This window comes from Acipenser ruthenus, chromosome 5, assembly GCF_902713425.1.
Source record: "Acipenser ruthenus chromosome 5, fAciRut3.2 maternal haplotype, whole genome shotgun sequence".
Lineage (NCBI taxonomy): Eukaryota > Metazoa > Chordata > Actinopteri > Acipenseriformes > Acipenseridae > Acipenser > Acipenser ruthenus.
This window is the reverse complement of record NC_081193.1, coordinates 7926038-7943732: the sequence shown is the minus strand read 5'-3', so window position 1 is coordinate 7943732 and position 17695 is coordinate 7926038. Positions and strand designations below refer to the sequence as shown.

The 17695-nt window shown below is 36.8% G+C and overlaps 1 protein-coding gene across 5 annotated transcripts; it reads left to right on the top strand.

Moving 5' to 3' along the window:
* Positions 1-769: 769 nt before the first annotated feature.
* Positions 770-11107, top strand: LOC117402729 (ribonuclease H1-like). Of its 5 annotated transcripts, none has more exons than XM_034921429.2 (9): positions 770-883; positions 2473-2512; positions 7512-7577; positions 7711-7973; positions 8475-8574; positions 8754-8808; positions 9777-9861; positions 10142-10266; positions 10657-11106. In XM_034921429.2, exons 3-9 carry the CDS (start codon positions 7525-7527, stop codon positions 10738-10740), a joined length of 765 nt encoding a protein of 254 aa, XP_034777320.2. In that variant the 5' UTR covers positions 770-883; positions 2473-2512; positions 7512-7524; the 3' UTR covers positions 10741-11106. The 5 variants fall into 5 exon arrangements, with proteins under 5 accessions (XP_034777320.2, XP_034777321.2, XP_033860033.3 ...); XM_034004142.3 differs by lacking the exon at positions 770-883 and adding an exon at positions 1994-2097; XM_059023614.1 differs by lacking the exons at positions 770-883; positions 2473-2512 and adding exons at positions 2039-2097; positions 6263-6357 and having other exon boundaries at positions 10657-11107.
* The last annotated feature ends 6588 nt before the right edge of the window (positions 11108-17695 follow it).

Here is a 17695-nt window from a genome sequence, read left to right as displayed (position 1 = left end):
GAGTCCAGAGCGCTAACCACTACTCCACACTGCTGCCCATTGTTTAGAAATACATAGCCAGATAACTATAGATTGTGTCTGTGGGATATCCAAGTAACGCGTAAGGATGAATAAGTCACGAGTTCTTATTTTATTAACACAGCAATAACAACTATACATGGATTATAAACATGATTTTTGAAGTTGTACAAAGAAACACGTTTTCTCGAAACATGCTATGCTAACTACCCGGCATTGTAACATAGATTAATGTAACCATTTTTGCCTATGGCTGTCCGAATATATTTTAAAACCGTTAACATACTTTGAAATGAAAGGATTATAAGCATCACATTTTAACCACTAGCAGTGCAATATTTTATAACTACCTGCCACACTTGCACATGGGCCTGAGCCTCTGCCTCTCTGCATCCACCCTCCAGACCACTCAGTTTTAGGAGACTAAACATCTAATTTTTACAGTACGGGAAACACCATCCGTGAACAAAAAAGTATTAATCTAATCAATCCCCTTGTCCAGATTTGAAAGTAGACAACAAACAGAACCAAAATTCAACATTTATATCATTTTTACTTAAAAATCAGATCACTGAAATAAAAATCCCAACCAACCTCTGTCAATGACGGCCTAGGAAGAGACCGAAGTCTCGCGAGTGGCTGCTAAAATCGCGTTTCACCGAAGGATCTTGGGAACTAAGGGTGAGGGGTCACGCCATGTTAGAAAAAAAAGTCTGTCGTCGGTGCCGTATTGGTTTACGGCATGTCGTTTGAGAGGTGCGTGTTTGGAGACAGAAAATAGATAAATAACCCCAAGATTTAATCTATCGTATCTCCCTTTTGCAGAGTATTCATACTACACAAAACCAGTTTTATCCTCTAAATTGTAAGTAATGTACTGTATTACAAACAAAAGTGTAGCAGTCAATATTGACTGTCAGACATAGACTGCCCATTAAAATACATTTAAAATAATGGTTTAGTCCAAACTTCACTGACCAACAATTCGGACAAGGTGGATTTTATGTTTGATTTATACAGTATACTTTTTTGTATTTATTATTATTTATTTATTTTTCTGCTAGTTCTAATCTGGGCCAGTCGAGTTTGTTAAATCAGGCAACAGAATTCGGCTGCACTTCTACGGTTTCGCCACTTGAGAGATCCGTGAAAATGCAACTGCGCACATCTACTTGAAAGTGTACTGAACTTCTAAGTATTACAATTATTTGGAAAATATTACATTACCAGTACATTTAAAGTATGATTGTACAGTTTACACACTTAAAAGTAGCCTACAATACGGTAGAGGAATGTACAACTCCGTTCTATTCCAGAACCTTGTTTTTTTGGGGGGGTTTTTTGCATAATATACTACAGAGATGAGATGATATTTATTTTACAGCTAGAGATGTGCGAACCGGTTCTTTTGAAACCGTGTATCCCAACCAGATTAAAAATATCAAGGATCTGGTTCCAGTGAGTACTATTATGTTGTTTTGTTTTTAATAAATATTTTTTAAAAAAAACAACATAAAACCACTAAAATGATCAATACTTTACATTTATGTCAAAAATAAATTTGATAACTATAATTGAAAAGTTAACACTTTGAAAAAGCAATCACTTAACTAGACTATATTTGCGTTTTCTTTTTGTTGTCCTTGTTTTGGACTAATTGTTTTTAGCTCTGTGATTGTTGTGGTCTTTCTAATCTTTATATGGTCGTTATGCTGACAGTGACGTAGAATTGTAGGACAAACGCTTGTATATGTATATACAAACATTTGGACATGTTTATCTACATAGTTTGGGAACCAGAATCGGAACCAAAATACCGGGTTCCAATGATAGATACCCGGTTCGGACCCGATTCCAAAACCCTCAAATGCACATCATTACAAACAGCCTATATACATTAAATAAACTGAAGTGCTGTAAGAGTTCCCCGCCTTGAACGAACCCAGTATAGATGCGCAATAGTAAGAGCCAATCAGAAACCAGAAATAATGAGCCCGCCAGATAGTTAATGTGATTCAGGGGGAGGGGCGTGCATTGTGGGTCTTGTGTTTAGTGTTTGGAAGCTGTCGGATAGTAAATGTAAGTAGAACTACGATTTTTTTTTTATAAATAAATACATACATAAATAAAACATATATAAAAGGATGTTGTAGTTTATATATATATATATATATATATATATTGTAATTGCGTTCATTTTCATCACGAGGCGGCGTGTGAATGTTGTAACATTTTTTTTTTTTGTCTCGTGAGCTTGGCCAATACTTTCAACGACATTTCTTATTGTAAAAGCACATGTTTTAAATAAACTATGATTAAATAAATCAGTGATGTTCAGTTGCATTTTAATCGCAAAATGGTAATTTTCATCGTGTAGGCTACTAAATTTGAAGTTGGATGAAATAATTGTTTGTGTTAACCTTTTTACACTAATAGCAATTTCTTGCTTTTTAGAGTGCTCTTGGTGTCCTTCCCACTTATTAACCATCAATAAGTACGTTTTTTTTCAATAATTGTCTCTGCACTAAATGTTGTTTAGTATTGTAGCTATCTGCGCTTAGTGTCTGTGTGTCCGTGTGCGTGAGCGCGCGTTGTCCTGTCTTTCCCGCCGTTTATGTGTCACCCTGCATGAATCTGAGTAAAGAGCGCTTTGTCTAGGCAGTGTTCGCGCGCTGTCTGGGCTGTCACGTGCACGGGGGGGATGTCTCTATTTAGGAGCTGCCGGTGTCATGGCAAATTTGGCCCCCCTGCCAAATTTGTCCCCCCCTGAGTCATGTGACATATTAGCGTACGAGTCACGTGACGATTAAGTTTCGCGATGCGAAGAGAGGATAGGGTAAAACATCTCGGCATTTTACTTACTGAAAGTTACGTTTGCTTTTTTATTCGCATTTAGTCGTATTATATTTATTTTTTTATATTTATCAATGTTTTTTGTATCATAAATGGTTGTATTTAATTTGATTGCTTTTGTTTTACTTACTGAAAATTACGTTTGCGTGTTTTTTTTACATTTATTCGTATTATATTTATTTTTAATATTTAACAATGTTTTTTGTATCATAAAAATGGTTGTATTTTATTTGATTGCTCTTCACGTGATTACATAAGAGCTTTTACAGTAAATATAAAATACATTAAATATTGTTTAATTACATATATGCTAATAAATAATAAAGTAGAACAGCTTAAATGATCACAACTGTAACGCAAACGTTATATTAAAATTGTAACTTTTTAAATAAACAAAATGTTTATAACAAACAATAAGTTAGAAGTATAGTCTGGTAATAATTTCTACACATATTTGTGGGTAGTCATGTTGATGTTTAGTCTTGCTATACTTGTGGATCACAATCAGGGAGTTGTCATGATTACATACAGTTGCAGACAAAATTATTGACACCCTTAACTAAAGATCATTCAAGACGCTTTTTATTTTTTTATTTGAATTGTTGTCAAATGTGGTTACCATTAAGGTCGCGTATAAGCCTTTTGTGTTTAGATGACTGTATAGTTATTTCATACACTGCTATACCAGATGTTTCTTTAAATCCTTGGATTTTTGCGAGCAGCTCGAACAATTCTTTATGCTATAGTCGTAATTTTCCTGGGACGTCCACTTCTTTCCATCGTTTCAGTTGAATTAGTCTTCAAATACTTCTTGATTATTGTGGATTTTTGTATTACGATTTTTTTTTTATCCACAACGCTCTTTATCGATTCCCCTTCTGCTGTAGTAGTTACTGTAACAAGTGCTTTTCTCACATCTAGATCCAACTCCTTTGTTTTGACCATGCTGTGCTAAGTGCACAAACTATTTTGCTTCAGTTTATGTGCGTGTTTTACAGCTAATGTTTTTTTTTTTTAATTTTTTTATAATATTGCTAAATTGATATGTAGTGGTTTCTAATTGATTAATAGTGACTAACTCAATTAAGACTAACCTTAACTTACAGACTTTAATTGAAAATGTGCCAATAAGTTTGTGATCAACAAATATTGTTATTTACTCCAATAAGGCAGTATGATTAATATAGGTTATACAGTAGCTTCAGTGTATATTGTGAGAAATATTTAGGGAATGTCAAAAATTAAAGGAATTAACAGGTCAAAATGTTTAATATTTAGCATTATTCATGCATGGTCTTGCACTAAATCTGCAAAAAATTTCTCTTAGTTTAACCATATAACTTGTAATAAAAAAAATGAAGTAATACACCCTCATTGTATGTGTTGCCACTTCCTACAGTGTTTGTCAGATCATTGGCATCATCCTGGAATGGAGCCTGTCATTTCTCAAAGCAGGTCTGCAGATTGGTTGTTGTTCCTTTGTTATCAGTAATACTATATATGCATTTGTTAAATATGTATGAAGCCAAATTATATCATATGCTATAAAATAAGAATGTTTCTTCCATAACTTCCAACACTCAAAAGTACAAATTTGGAACTAGAAGCAATGTGATTGTTAACCACTACATATTGTCCCTGACTTTAGTGTGTATAATTCAGGCTCTTAACTAATGAAGCATAGAGGATGTCAGATTTGTGTAAATGCTAGAGTAGAAGTCAATCTAGATCCGAGTTGTCCAGTCTTAGTGCTGGTGAACCCTTAACAGAGCACTGCATGGCAAGCAGAAATCTGAACTCAATAATTTAGTGAGTTGTGTATCAGTTGTAGTAGTCAGAACCAGAAAGACATTCACAAAAAAGGCACAACATGTTGAAAAATGTAACCAACTTTATTTTCTGTATTCTTCACAATAAAACATGATCAGTACATGTTCAGGTTGCATATTTCCATTGTAAAAGTGCTATCCAGGACTTAATGCGTAAGCAGTCTTCAAAATAAGTAGTAGTTTGTGTGCTCATGAAAAATAAACACTGAAGACAATGAGCCTTATTAACAATGCCCTACTGTACATATGTAAATAGCTATAAATTATGGTAAAGTTGTTTGACAAGCATTACCAAATTTTAGTGTTAGTATAATATACTAAGCTGGAATGCTTAGTATAAAATGTTCAGAAAAACATATAGTAAAAAACAAAATAATAAATCTGTTTCACCTTTACTTACCATACTTACCCGTGTGTGTAACTCTGCAAATGGAGCACATATACTCCTCCATACTTATGAGGTCATCTGGCTGTAGATCTTCACACTGGCCATGGAACCATTCGCCACACCTCCCGCATTCCACCATCAGCTCGAGTCCAATCCTGTATGGTCTGCATGTGCAGTAGACCTCCACATCACAGAAATGTACCTCTGGGAGGGGAGTTCTCTCACAGCTCGGGAAAGGAGTAAGAGATCCAGCTACAAAACAAAAAAAAAGATGATCACGCATTTGCTTTTGATCATAACATAACTTACCTGGATCTCCACCCATGCAGAGTGTGAGGCTGTTTGCGATGGTAAACAGTCCACAGTCACTACATCCCTGCTGCTGCTGTACATGTGGCCACACGATCCGAACTGTCTTTCCACTGTACTGCAGCAGTGATCCGACCTGGGAACGGAAATCATGGTTATTATTAATTCCCAAAGAGTCATACACATTTAAAGTACCTTCCTCACAGCCTATGTTACTTACCGTGACCCAGTGATTGCCAGACACATTAAGAATCTGTACAAATCCCTGAGCCGGTGAGCTGAAGGAGGTCAGCTGTGTCAGGCTGGTGTGTCAACCTGTGGGTACTGTCTACGTAGAAGAGCCTGGCTGTGGTCCATCACCTCATCATCCAGCCACATGTTTTGTCCCAGCACAATGTTCTGGATGCTTCCAAGGTTCAAATGATGTTTTGTGAGCATGTGCTTACAATCTGTTTAACTGGCTATCAAGAAAGTTTGTTACCAGACTAAGCTCTTAGTTTTCTACATATTACAGACTACATTTAAATTATGTATGTTCTTCCATTCTTTGTCTGACCTCACTATAAAAGTTTAATGATGTAATACTCACCGATCATGTACCATGGAGAAACAACTTTGACTGGCTTCAGTTCTGGGGCAACAGTCTTCACCCTCTCAAATCTCTGGCATGCTTCACAATTCAGGATCTTAAGGGATACAGTAATGATGAAACAAGTAATACTTAAATCATGAATGGAAAAGCGACAAGAAGCAAAAAAATTAGGTTTTTAAAAAATAAAAAAGTACCCATTGCTCCACGTCCTTTACAATCCCTTTCCAGTAAAATCGTTGATTGATTTTCCCCATCATTCTCTTGATCCCAAAGTGTCCTGCGTGAACTTCATTGAGAATGGCAGTCTTCTCCTCTTCATCAGTCACAACCCTACGGAGACACTCTCCATTCTTCTCAGGGACATACAGGTACCTACCTGACAGATAAAACAAAAGTAAAGATAATACTACAGTAAATACTTCAATGAGTGGAGATTTTTAAATGAATGTTTTTAAAAAGAATGAGCTAAAAGAATCAGAACCACTGACAATACTGACATGTGGAAAACTGTCTCTGCCCTTTATAATGGTCATTTCTTAGACTCTTAAGTTACATAATTTATATATATATTTATATATTCTTCTTTAATACAAATTCTGTTTTCTGGTACTCACATTTCTGCTATTAGTTAGAGAGATGTTTTAATCTTTTAAACCTTTTCTTTCATATTATATATATATATATATATATATATATATATATATATATATATATATATATATATATTACACACACACACACGTTTATCATTTATTTAAATGTCTATGTACATCTTCAAAAATACAGGACGGCTTCAATAACTTATAATGTATTAATATTAATTTTCGATATATATATTTTTTTTTTTTTACCTTTCAAAACGAATGTACTGGCTTTCTTTCTGATACCCCTCTTCTCTTCTTTGGTGGCTTTTTCAGGATACTCACCTGTGCTGAGATAGCGATATACCGCTCTCAAGTGATCCATATCGATTGATAAATGTAGTTTTCTGAGGGGGGAAAACACAGTATTACAAATTTGTATTGTAAAAAGAGAAATGATTTGATTACAATTGTATGACGGCGCCAACTGTCAGTGTCAAGATCTGTGGAGCAAAAGCAGTGACGCGCATAGCAACAGAACGCTGACATGTCACATGACTCAGGGGGGGACAAATTTGGCAGGGGGGCAAAATTTGCCATGACACCGCCAGCAGCTCGGGGCTGTGTTGTGGTATCCTAACCTTCTGTGAATAAACTTGATTTGAGATCTTGCTGCGGTCCTCTGCCTCGTTTGTTTGTTTGTTTGTTTGTTTGTTCACCTGAAACGCTACAGTATGTTCAACAGTCATTTTATTATAATTATATTTAAGGCGTTTTTTTTTGTTTAAATTTTATATTTATATCAGGCCATAAAGTGCAGTTGTCCATTGCTTCCTTGAAATGCTCTTTTGGAAAGAGTACACTTGTGTGGGTACTGGTTCCATATGCATCTATGTACACACATACTGCAAATGAGATGACTGTCAATTTAATTCTTACAGAGACTTTAAAAAGATGAGCTATTACGCTGTAAAGAATGGAAGAAACTGTGGTGTTTACTCAACATGGTAAGTTAACTATTAAACTCAGCTGGCTTGGTCTTTCTTTACTGCAGTATTTGACTTTGTCAAAGTGACTGTGGTAAAGCAAAAATGAAATGCCCTGGTACAGTATCATGAAAATGGCTTTCTTCTGCAACAGGGATCATTGTAGAGACCAGGTAGATGGATATTCCAATGCCAGTTTTAAGAAGTTTGGTTCCAGAGAAGAAGCCTGTGCTTTTGTAAATGACCGTGGTTCAAGCTCTGGTTCCAGGTCCTGGGATGCAAGCCCATCTTCAAGCTCTGGTTCTAGGTCCTGGGATGCAAGCCCATCTTCAGGCTCTGGTTCCAGGTCCTGGGATGCAAGCCCATCTTCAGGCTCTGGTTCCAGGTCCTGGGATGCAAGCCCATCTTCAAGCTCTGGTATGAATTACTTTTGTGTAGTTCTGTTGGTTTTAATGTGACTTGTCCCAGTTTAAATGTGGGCATAAATGTCTCCTTTTTAAATGTGAAGAAAAAGAATTGCATTGTTTCACATGTATAGAATTCGGAGTACTTTTTGTATCTCCAGGCTCTCGGCAAGTTTTTTTTTTTTTTTTACATCGTTTATCCCTGCTCTAGCAGCTTCCTGCCAGGAAGAGCACATTGCTTTGGTTTTATTTCAATTAATCTTTATTTTATATAGCGCCTTTCATAGTGGACCACCATCACAAAGCGCTTTAAAAGATAATGAGGAACAATGATTAATACATAAAATACAGGACATATTGCATATTTGGCATCGGATCACCCATTACAAACGTTACCATAACTTGCTGCTTTGTGCTTTTGACCCAGTGCTCAATGTGCAATATAAACTGCACAGCCATTGGTATTCTGTTTTCTTCTAAGTAATGTAATTGGTGTTTAACTTTTGTTTTTTAGGACAACGAGCAGTAGTTTACACTGATGGCTGCTGTGAGAGAAATGGTCAGTATGGAGCAAAAGCTGGACTTGGTGTGTTCTGGGGAGAGGACCACCCTCTGTAAGTTGAAAAACATGAATGCTATTGGAATACAAAGTTCAGTAAAATTGCATGATATGGGGGGGTGGGGAAGAGCGTCTCACCAAGCACTTGCGGGATCGATGACCCTTAACACATGCAGTAGTGAAATCCTATTTCCAATGCAACTACATCTTAATTGGAGATTTTATGTATTTTAGTAATACAAGTGAAGGACTTTCAGGAAGACAGACCAACCAGAGAGCAGAAATACAAGTGAGTTGAAGTGTTAGAGGGTGTGTGTGTGTCTATATATATATATATAAACAAAAAATACTATTTTTTTTTTTTTTTTTAATAAATGACCCATTACATTTCAGTGGTCGCAGGCAACAGTCCTCATACATATGTGCTGAAATTTGCTGTGCCTGGTTGACAGACTGGGCTCTGGGCTGGGGATGACCACTTCCATTGATCTTTAAATTTATGACTTGACACATCTCGTGGTCCTAATGACTGACTTTGGGTTAATTTGCAGGCTGTAGCAGAGCCCTGCTGCGGGACTGGGTTCCTGTGGGACCAGTGGATGTAATAGCGTGCAGGATGCGCTCTATAGCCTGGACATCGCGAGTTCGAATCCTGGCTATTCCACAGCCGACCGTGGACGGGAGCTCCCAGGGGGCGGCGCTCAATTGGCCGAAGCGGGCGGCTGACGGCACACGCTTCGGAGGACAGCGTGTGTTCATCTTCGCCCCTCCCGAGTCAGCGCAGGGGTGGTAGCGGTGAGCTGAGCCTAAAAATAATTGGGCATTTCAAATTGGGGAGAAAATAATAAAAAAATAATTGGCAACGACTAAATTTATAAAAAAAAAAAATGTTAGATTGTGGTAATTTGCAGGAACAGACAAAATCTGTCATCTGTTTACCAAGAGTAGACTAATCAGGAAATTCCTAATTATTTTCTCTGGGCTTCTCTCTTGGAGCTAAATATTTCTATCGCGCTCTGAATCCAGGTCAAGTCAGGTCAGAGAATCGCAGGGCTCGTTGTCTTTCTGTGACCGTCACATATGCAGACTGTGTCACTGCTGTATCAGCTTGCGGTCTGTGGTTTTGAACCCTGAAGATGTAGAAGTTTCTATTTAAGAGTATACAGTCACAGAAGAAAGATGGCAAGTCAGACATTTGGGAAATTCATTAAAAAAATTTAAAAAATGTGACAACTGTAAAATGATTTTGTTTTTCAGGCTGCAACCAAGGCGGTGCAACAAGCTAAAAGTCAAAATATAAAGAAGCTGGAAATCCGAACCGACAGCAAGTTTACAATAAATGGTATGGTTACTTTGATATAAAATCATGTGCTCCTATTGTCTTTGTCTAAGTAAATGCAGTACCAGCAGTAAATATTGTTGCTTTGCTGTCATTTAATAAACTGACAGATCTTGCTGTGATGAAATAAGAATTGCATGTTTGCTTTTTAACTTGTATATTAAATGGGTTGAAGAAACTGATGCAGTGTGCAATAGTACTTATTTATCATTGAGTCTGACCTCCTGTACACTTCAAAATGCATGTATGCATGCACTGATTAAATGCAATATAATCTTTTAAGGAGCTACAAAATGGATTCACAATTGGAAGAAAAATGATTGGACTCTAAGCACTGGAGGTCCTGTTGTCAACAAAGAAGATTTCCAAAATCTTGACCGTGTCTCCCGTGGCATGGACATCACCTGGGTAAGTGTTTCCATTTTACATTAATGGTCTTTGGGCTTGTTTTCCTCCTTCCTCGTGACTGTAATCCTCCCCATTTTATGGTTTCTAGAGATGTTCTCGTACAACTCCCTTTTTGTACCTTGCCAGGCTGCATTAAGGGGTCTCATTTATCCATTACTATCGGCGTTTAAAACTGTTTTTTTTTTTTAACTTTTGTTTTCAGCACCACTGAAGCTGTAACATGAGTGGCTTATTCCAGTTTAATGGCCAATAACTGAAAAGCTCTGAATCCCCCACAGTTGCAGTGAATACTGTGTGTGTCATACACTTTTAACTGATCTCAAGGACAAAATGAGATTGTTTTGGATGTTGTATACTTGATGTCTGATTTTAACTGTCTTTTCTTTTCAGACGCATGTCCCTGGACATTCGGGTGATGCAGGGAATGACATGGCTGACTTGCTGGCACGACGCGGAGCAAGCAAGAGATATTAGTGCAGTGAAGTTCTCTTTGGATTCTCTGAATAAACCAAGTTTGTTCAATCTAGGTGTGGTTATCTTCATTACTAAACCAATGTATATAGTCTTCATTAAGAGTTGCGGAGGTGTTTTAAACTGTTGTCCTCCAGTTAAGCACTTAAGTGTGTTATTTAAGATATTGGAAGTTCTATTTTTTTATATATAAAAAAAATACAAATAATTGAAATTGCCTGATGGTTTGGAGGGGGGGGGGTGGGGTTCCATGTTCTATTTTGAATTGTATTGCTGTTAAGTTTTTGTTCTCCATCTTCTGTGTGATTTGTGTAAAATCTCATTGTTCAATAAAACTTTTTTGTACATGATTTTGTTTTTGAATGCAAAATTAAAAAATTAAAAAAAAATCAGTAGCTAGTGTTTTTTATTCTATGTATGGTCTTCTACACTATTAATAGACAGATACAATGGTGCAGGTGCACTTCTACAGTGTGTTCAGTCAAGTAGTTTGAAAGAGTACTCAATCTGGATGAATTCCTCCTGCTTAGAAAACAGGACTCTTGTTACCACAGCTTGCAGTTCTTTGAGCCAAGGTGTTCAAAGGAAGTCCTGTTGAACCCTGCCAAATCTAGTTACTTAAGCCTACCTGTTCTGGTTTCTTCTGCTGTGTGTGAACACTCATCTGAAGCCTGTTCCCTTTTCAAAAAGCAGAATCTCTTCAACTTCTCTCCTCACAGACCACCTTTTTAAATGCGAGCTGGGTCTCTGTACTTGTGTGTCTGACATTATCTGCTTCTGTGACCCAAACAAGTGACAACTGGGTGTGTGCTTTCTGTTGCAGTGCAATGGGGATTATACACGTGAGGTTTCTCCTGACTTTTCCATACGTGCCATCACATGCCTTGTAGTATGTGGATAACTGCAGGCAAGGTCTGCTTTTATTGAGGGGTTTATCTTATTTTTTCTGCTGCCACCCCCCACCCCCCACCCCCCACCCCCACACATGTTTGATTCAAGGTGTTCTAGCAAATACCTTCTTTATCATGGCTGTCCTGATCAGCTTGCTGTCTGTGGTTTTGAACCCTGAAGACGTAGAAGTTTCTATTTAAGAGTATAGAGTCACAGAAGAAACATGGCAAGTCAGACATTTGGGATAAATTCATTTAAAAATTATGTGACAACGTAAAATTATTTTGTTTTTCAGGCTGCAACCAAGGCGGTGGAACAAGCTAAAAGTCAGAATCTAGAGAAACTGGGAATCCTTGTTGGTTTGTAGAGAGGGGGATTCTATTTTGAATTATATTGCTGTTCAGTTTTTGTTCTCCATCTTCTGTGTGTGATTGTGCAATTCTAAAATCTCACTGTTCAATAAAACTTTATTGTACATGATTTTGTTTTTGAATGCAAAATAATAATAATAAAAAAAGCAGCGAGGATGGAGAGTCCGGGTTTACCCAGTGGAGGTGGGTTGTCAAGGATTTGTGGCACACTCTATAACCCGGTTTCTCAGAGACGTCCGATTCAATGGCCAAGAGTTGTGTCACACAGTGAAGAACTTATCTGAAGCAGCAGAGAGGAGCAGCAACTGGCTGTGGTTGAGACGGAAAGATTCTGGTTGGGGATCTCAAGCACAATAAAAAGAAATAAACACTGATGTACGGGTAAGTAAGCTGGGCTGAGTTGAGTGGGGGACGGAGGGGGGGGGATGCTGGGACGCCAGAATCACTGCCCTCTTGAGGTGTTGTGGGCTAGTTGATGAAACACAGAGGATAGAAGGTGCCCACTTGAAGACCCCAGGGATGTACCCTACTTAGCTCAATCCAGACCGTTGTCATGTTGATGCGCTGGGGAGACCGCACTGTGGTTGATCCCCGGAGCCAGCATCGCAGCCGTTGTGTGTGCTGATACGCTAGGGAAGCAAAATAAGCTGATCCCTGGAGCAAGCACTATACTTCAGCCATCAACACCAGGCAGAAGGATATCTACATCATCATATGGAAGGAAATGCAAATGGATGGAGACGCAGATGGATCACATTAGTTTACTGTAAAGCTACGTCTTAGTTGGTGCTTATCTTGGCGAGAGCCGAGTTCAAATCAGCATGAAGTTTTACATCTACCCTCATGGAATGGAAATCATAATGAAGAGAGCCACAATATACTAATTTAAATATTATTTCCGTCATCTTAGCGAGATCTCTAGCGAGAGTTGTGCGACATTTTTTCAAATAAAATAGCGGCAGTTAAGTTGTGGTTTGCTGCAGCAGAGGGTGCCATAAGTATAACATCTATACATGGAAAGGTGCAAGAATCAAAATAACATTGTTTTTGTTAAATGTAAACATCATCTGTACAATGCATTCTGTTCCGTCTTCATTGTACCTATTTTAATACTGTTACATATATATATATAAAAAATGAAAGGCAGTTTAATCCCATCAGATTCTATAGTGGGGCCCCAACCTTCACCCCCAAAAAGCTTTTCATAATCATACAGTAGCCCCTTGCGAAACCGGACATGAGTCCAACACAATGGTCACATAATGAGTCCAACATAAGGAGGTGTCGGGTTTAAAAACAATACAATAAAATCACACACACATACATTTACAGTTCTCAATGTATTTTAAATGTAAATCATTGCACTGAAATAACACTAATGTGTTTTGGGTAGGCTACACCTTACATTATGTAAAAATATAAATCTCTACAGTAGGCCTATCATGCTGCTGCATTGTACACATTGGTGTACAATGCGAATAAAAGATTATTTTAAATTGAAACTAAATGATTTTAGGGTTTTTTTTTTATTTTATTTTTATTATTATTATTATTATTTTTAACTTGGTCTGCTTAGTAGCCTAGACAATTAACACACAATAGATCCTACACAGATGCTCACAATGAGCTGGAGGTGTTAGTGGCACATGTGTGCAGTCTATTGCTCCCAACACGCTGGGAAAACCAGAAATGTCATAGAAATTTGTTTTCAAGGCTTGTAAGTACACCCTGACTTTAGTGAAAATTAGGTACTTGGGTGTTCGTCTCAAAAATACATTGAGCACAACTGGCAACACAAAAGAAAAAGCTGACTGGGAAATTCCAGCAACAAATGTGACTGTTTAAAACGTGCTTTCAAAAGTTCTTAACAAACTGATGCAATTGTAAGTGTCGCAATTGAACGCAGCTTTACTACATCTCATTATAATATTTTTGATCCCTCATTTGCACTGTCTCCATCCTGTTTTTGTGAATTTCTGCAGGTACACCCAGAATTACATATTAATTTAAGGCTAAAGCGCAAATAAGAACTGCGGCTGCAAAGTATTTGTTAAAATGATGCTAACAGCGTTGCGTTTGTTTAGTACATTTCACGTTACACTTCCGACTGGTTTGCATGTGGTTTGCAACGACTGCGACAGACACAACACTTTAGTACATCTACCCCTTAGTGTCTTAACGCTATAGAGAGGAAATACACTAATCGTCCCACTGGTCATCATCTTGGCAGACACCTTTATCCAAGGCAACTTACAGTGTTTTTCAAACATTAAAATACAATATATTATATATACACAACATTATACAGTGTAACAGCAAATTCAGTCACATTATGAAGTTAAAATGAATTTCTTTAGACAAAAATATTAAGTACAGTAAAAGGAAAATTGAAAATGTGTACAGTATTTCAGAACTGATTTTATTAGAAAATTGCAAAATATAAAGTGATCAGACAAATCCAAAACTTTTTTCACCAAGAAAGCAACAATATGTTTGGAGGAAGAGTTCATCAAAAGTTCATCATGCCCAGTGTTAAACATGGTTGAGGTAGTGGGATGGGCTTGCTTGTCTTTCTCAGGCGCTGGCAACCTTTGTATTGTAGAAGGATCAATGAATGCTGCAACATATCAATCGCCCAGAGGTACAGCCTCTGAATGATTTTTATAGTATGTGGCCAGAGCTAATCAGCAATCAGACAATTAACTCTGGTCACATTACACGTGTTTGGCAGGGACATGTTTTAACCCCATCTCTGCCAAACACCATTCACATACATTATTAAATTAATATACAAATATTATTTACAAAAACATTACATTTTAGATTATTTACAGTGGCAGGGCTTCATCCCTGCCACAGCATCTTATTTTGGTTTTATATAAAGCTGAATCTTTGCTTTAATTTATATATTTCAATAGAACAATTATAGAAATCACTTTCTTTCTGGGTTTTTTTTTTACACTCGGCAAATCAACATTTAGCTGACATGTTAAATTTGGAAATCTAACAAATAAATCAGCGACAAAATACATTAAACTTAAATCTGATTTTTACACTTGGCCAGTCAACATTTAGCTGACAGATAAATCCAAAATAAATCTTTAAGGTTTGCAATTAAATCTGAAAAATCTATCTATCTATATATATATATAACGTTTGAGAAAAAGGAAAACTACTGTGTACCAAAATAATCAATAAGAAAAAAGAAAAAAAGAGAAACAGATATTTCTTATCAGGACGTTATAGTCCGAAACAACCTGATAATTGATTTGTAATCAATTATTCTACCTTTTTAAGTACCTGAAATATCCTTTTCTCTTTTTTCTTTTATATACATATATATATATATATATATATATATATATATATATATATATATATATATATATATATATATGCTCAAAGAGCCAGCTGCCCTATAATTATATATAATTGTTTTAATTATTTATTTTATTATTGTACTTTCACAGGATCAATACATTTTCAGAAGGTAAACGTTAAACAATTTTACAGAATAAAACAAGTGAGGTGGTATAAAACAAATTTAAAAAACACTTTGTGATACCACCACAGGCCCCAGTAACTGTCTGAATCTGTTTTGATGATATGACCACGACCATTTCAACCATTGCATATTCTGGAAACAGGAACCTACTGGACTGCTTTATACTCATTAAATAGCAAAACAGACCAGTTCAAAGCCTTTCAAAGATTTTATTTTCAGCATAACAAGCTTAATGTTTAAATAATAATTACATGCAATTCCTTTAGTTCAGGAATACTGGGCCTAGTCACAAATATTTAATTAATGAGTTTTAAGTACTGTACTGTATATTGAATGTAATGTCGTTTTCTTGTGTGTGTGTGTGTGTGTGTGTGTGTGTGTGTTTGTAGGATCCTAGAAGTAATTTATTGTTATCCATAGAGAAAAGTTGAGCTTGTTTTACATTATTTGTACAACACTTGATTTTAAAGATTGGAAATTACTTATAATTGTATTTAAATCTGAAAATAATATCCACCACAAAACTTTAGAATGGCCATGATGCAAATATAGTCAATTTATTAATATGAGCATTTCCTACTGAAACTAACACGGTGCATTCCAAGTCACTATAACACTGTATCAGGGATGCATGGAGCTACACTACATACCAGCACACCAACGTTCTTTCATACAGTCCAAGTGCGTGCGTCTATAATAAAGTATTATTTATATTCCCTTCCACCTACCTTAAAGAAAGTTCTGAGACCTGGAGGTACAGAGCACTCTTGAAGCACAGTACAAATGAATCTGAGGGGATCACATCAAAATGTAAGGCAGCACCACTTTATATTGGTAATTGCACTGCCATCAATTTGATTTAATCCAGGCCCTACTTTATCACCAATTAAATATTAATTCACTGCTAGTACAGTGCTGAAAATGTAGGGCTCAGGGTGAGATTGCAGTAACACTGCTTTTTCATTCACATCTCTATCAGTAACATGCTAGACTAGTCCTTTCCTCAATATTGTGCCCACTGGAAGAGAGCACTACAAGTGCTTATTACTATAGTTGTTTTGCTTTTCATTTTGACAAGATGCTGCTTGCAGCAACACAATGCTTTCCATAGGATTTCGAAGTGCTAATCCAAGTATAATACCGATCCACAAAATGGGAGACAAAACCGAACCAGGTAACTACAGACCAATAAGCCTGACTTCTATTATATTTGAACTTATGGAAACTATAATAACATCCAAAATGGAAAATTACCTATATGGTAACAATATCCTGGGAGACAGTCAGCATGGTTTTAGGAAAGGGAGATCATGTCTAACTAACCTGCTTGATTTTTTTGAGGATGCAACATCGACAATGGATAATTGCAAAGCATACGACATGGTTTATTTAGATTTCCAGAAAGCTTTTGACAAAGTCCCGCATAAAAGATTAATGCTCAAACTGAACGCAGTAGGGATTCAAGGAAATGCATGCACATGGATTAGGGAGTGGTTAACATGTAGAAAACAGAAAGTACTGATTAGAGGAGAAACCTCAAAATGGAGCGAGGTAACCAGTGGAGTACCACAGGGATCAGTATTAGGTCTTCTACTATTCCTAATCTACATTAATGATTTAGATTCTGGTATAGTAAGCAAACCTGTTAAATTTGCAGACGACACAAAAACAGGAGGAGTGGCAAACACTGTTGCAGCAGCAAAGGTCATTCAAAATGATCTAGACAGCATTCAGAACTGGGCAGACACATGGCAAATTACATTTAATAGAGAAAAGCGTAAAGTACTGCACGCAGGCAATAAAAATGTGCATTATAAATATCATATGGGAGATACTGAAATGAAGAAGGAATCTATGAAAAAGACCTAGGAGTTTATGTTGATTCAGAAATGTCTTCATCTAGACAATGTGGGGAAGCTATAAAAAAGGCCAACAAGATGCTTGGATATATTGTGAGAAGTGTTGAATTCAAATCAAGGGAAGTAAAGTTAAAACTTTACAATGCATTAGTAAGACCTCACCTAGAATATTGTGTTCAGTTCTGGTCACCTCGTTACAAAAAGGATATTGCTGCTCTAGAAAGAGTGCAAAGAAGAGCAACCAGAATCATCCCGGGTTTAAAAGGCATGTTGTATGCAGGCAGCCTTAAAGAATTGAATCTATTCAGTCTTGAACAAAGAAGCCTACGCTG

Bases quoted from the DNA above. Each gene is read 5' to 3' on its own strand.
- LOC117402729 (XM_059023614.1), top strand. From the start codon at position 6,287: ATGGCAGTCTTCTCCTCTTCATCAGTCACAACCCTACGGAGACACTCT. The intron at 7,578-7,710 runs GTAAGTTAACTA...CTTCTGCAACAG, and splicing joins TGTGGTGTTTACTCAACATG to GGATCATTGTAGAGACCAGG. The intron at 9,862-10,141 runs GTATGGTTACTT...TAATCTTTTAAG, and splicing joins CAGCAAGTTTACAATAAATG to GAGCTACAAAATGGATTCAC.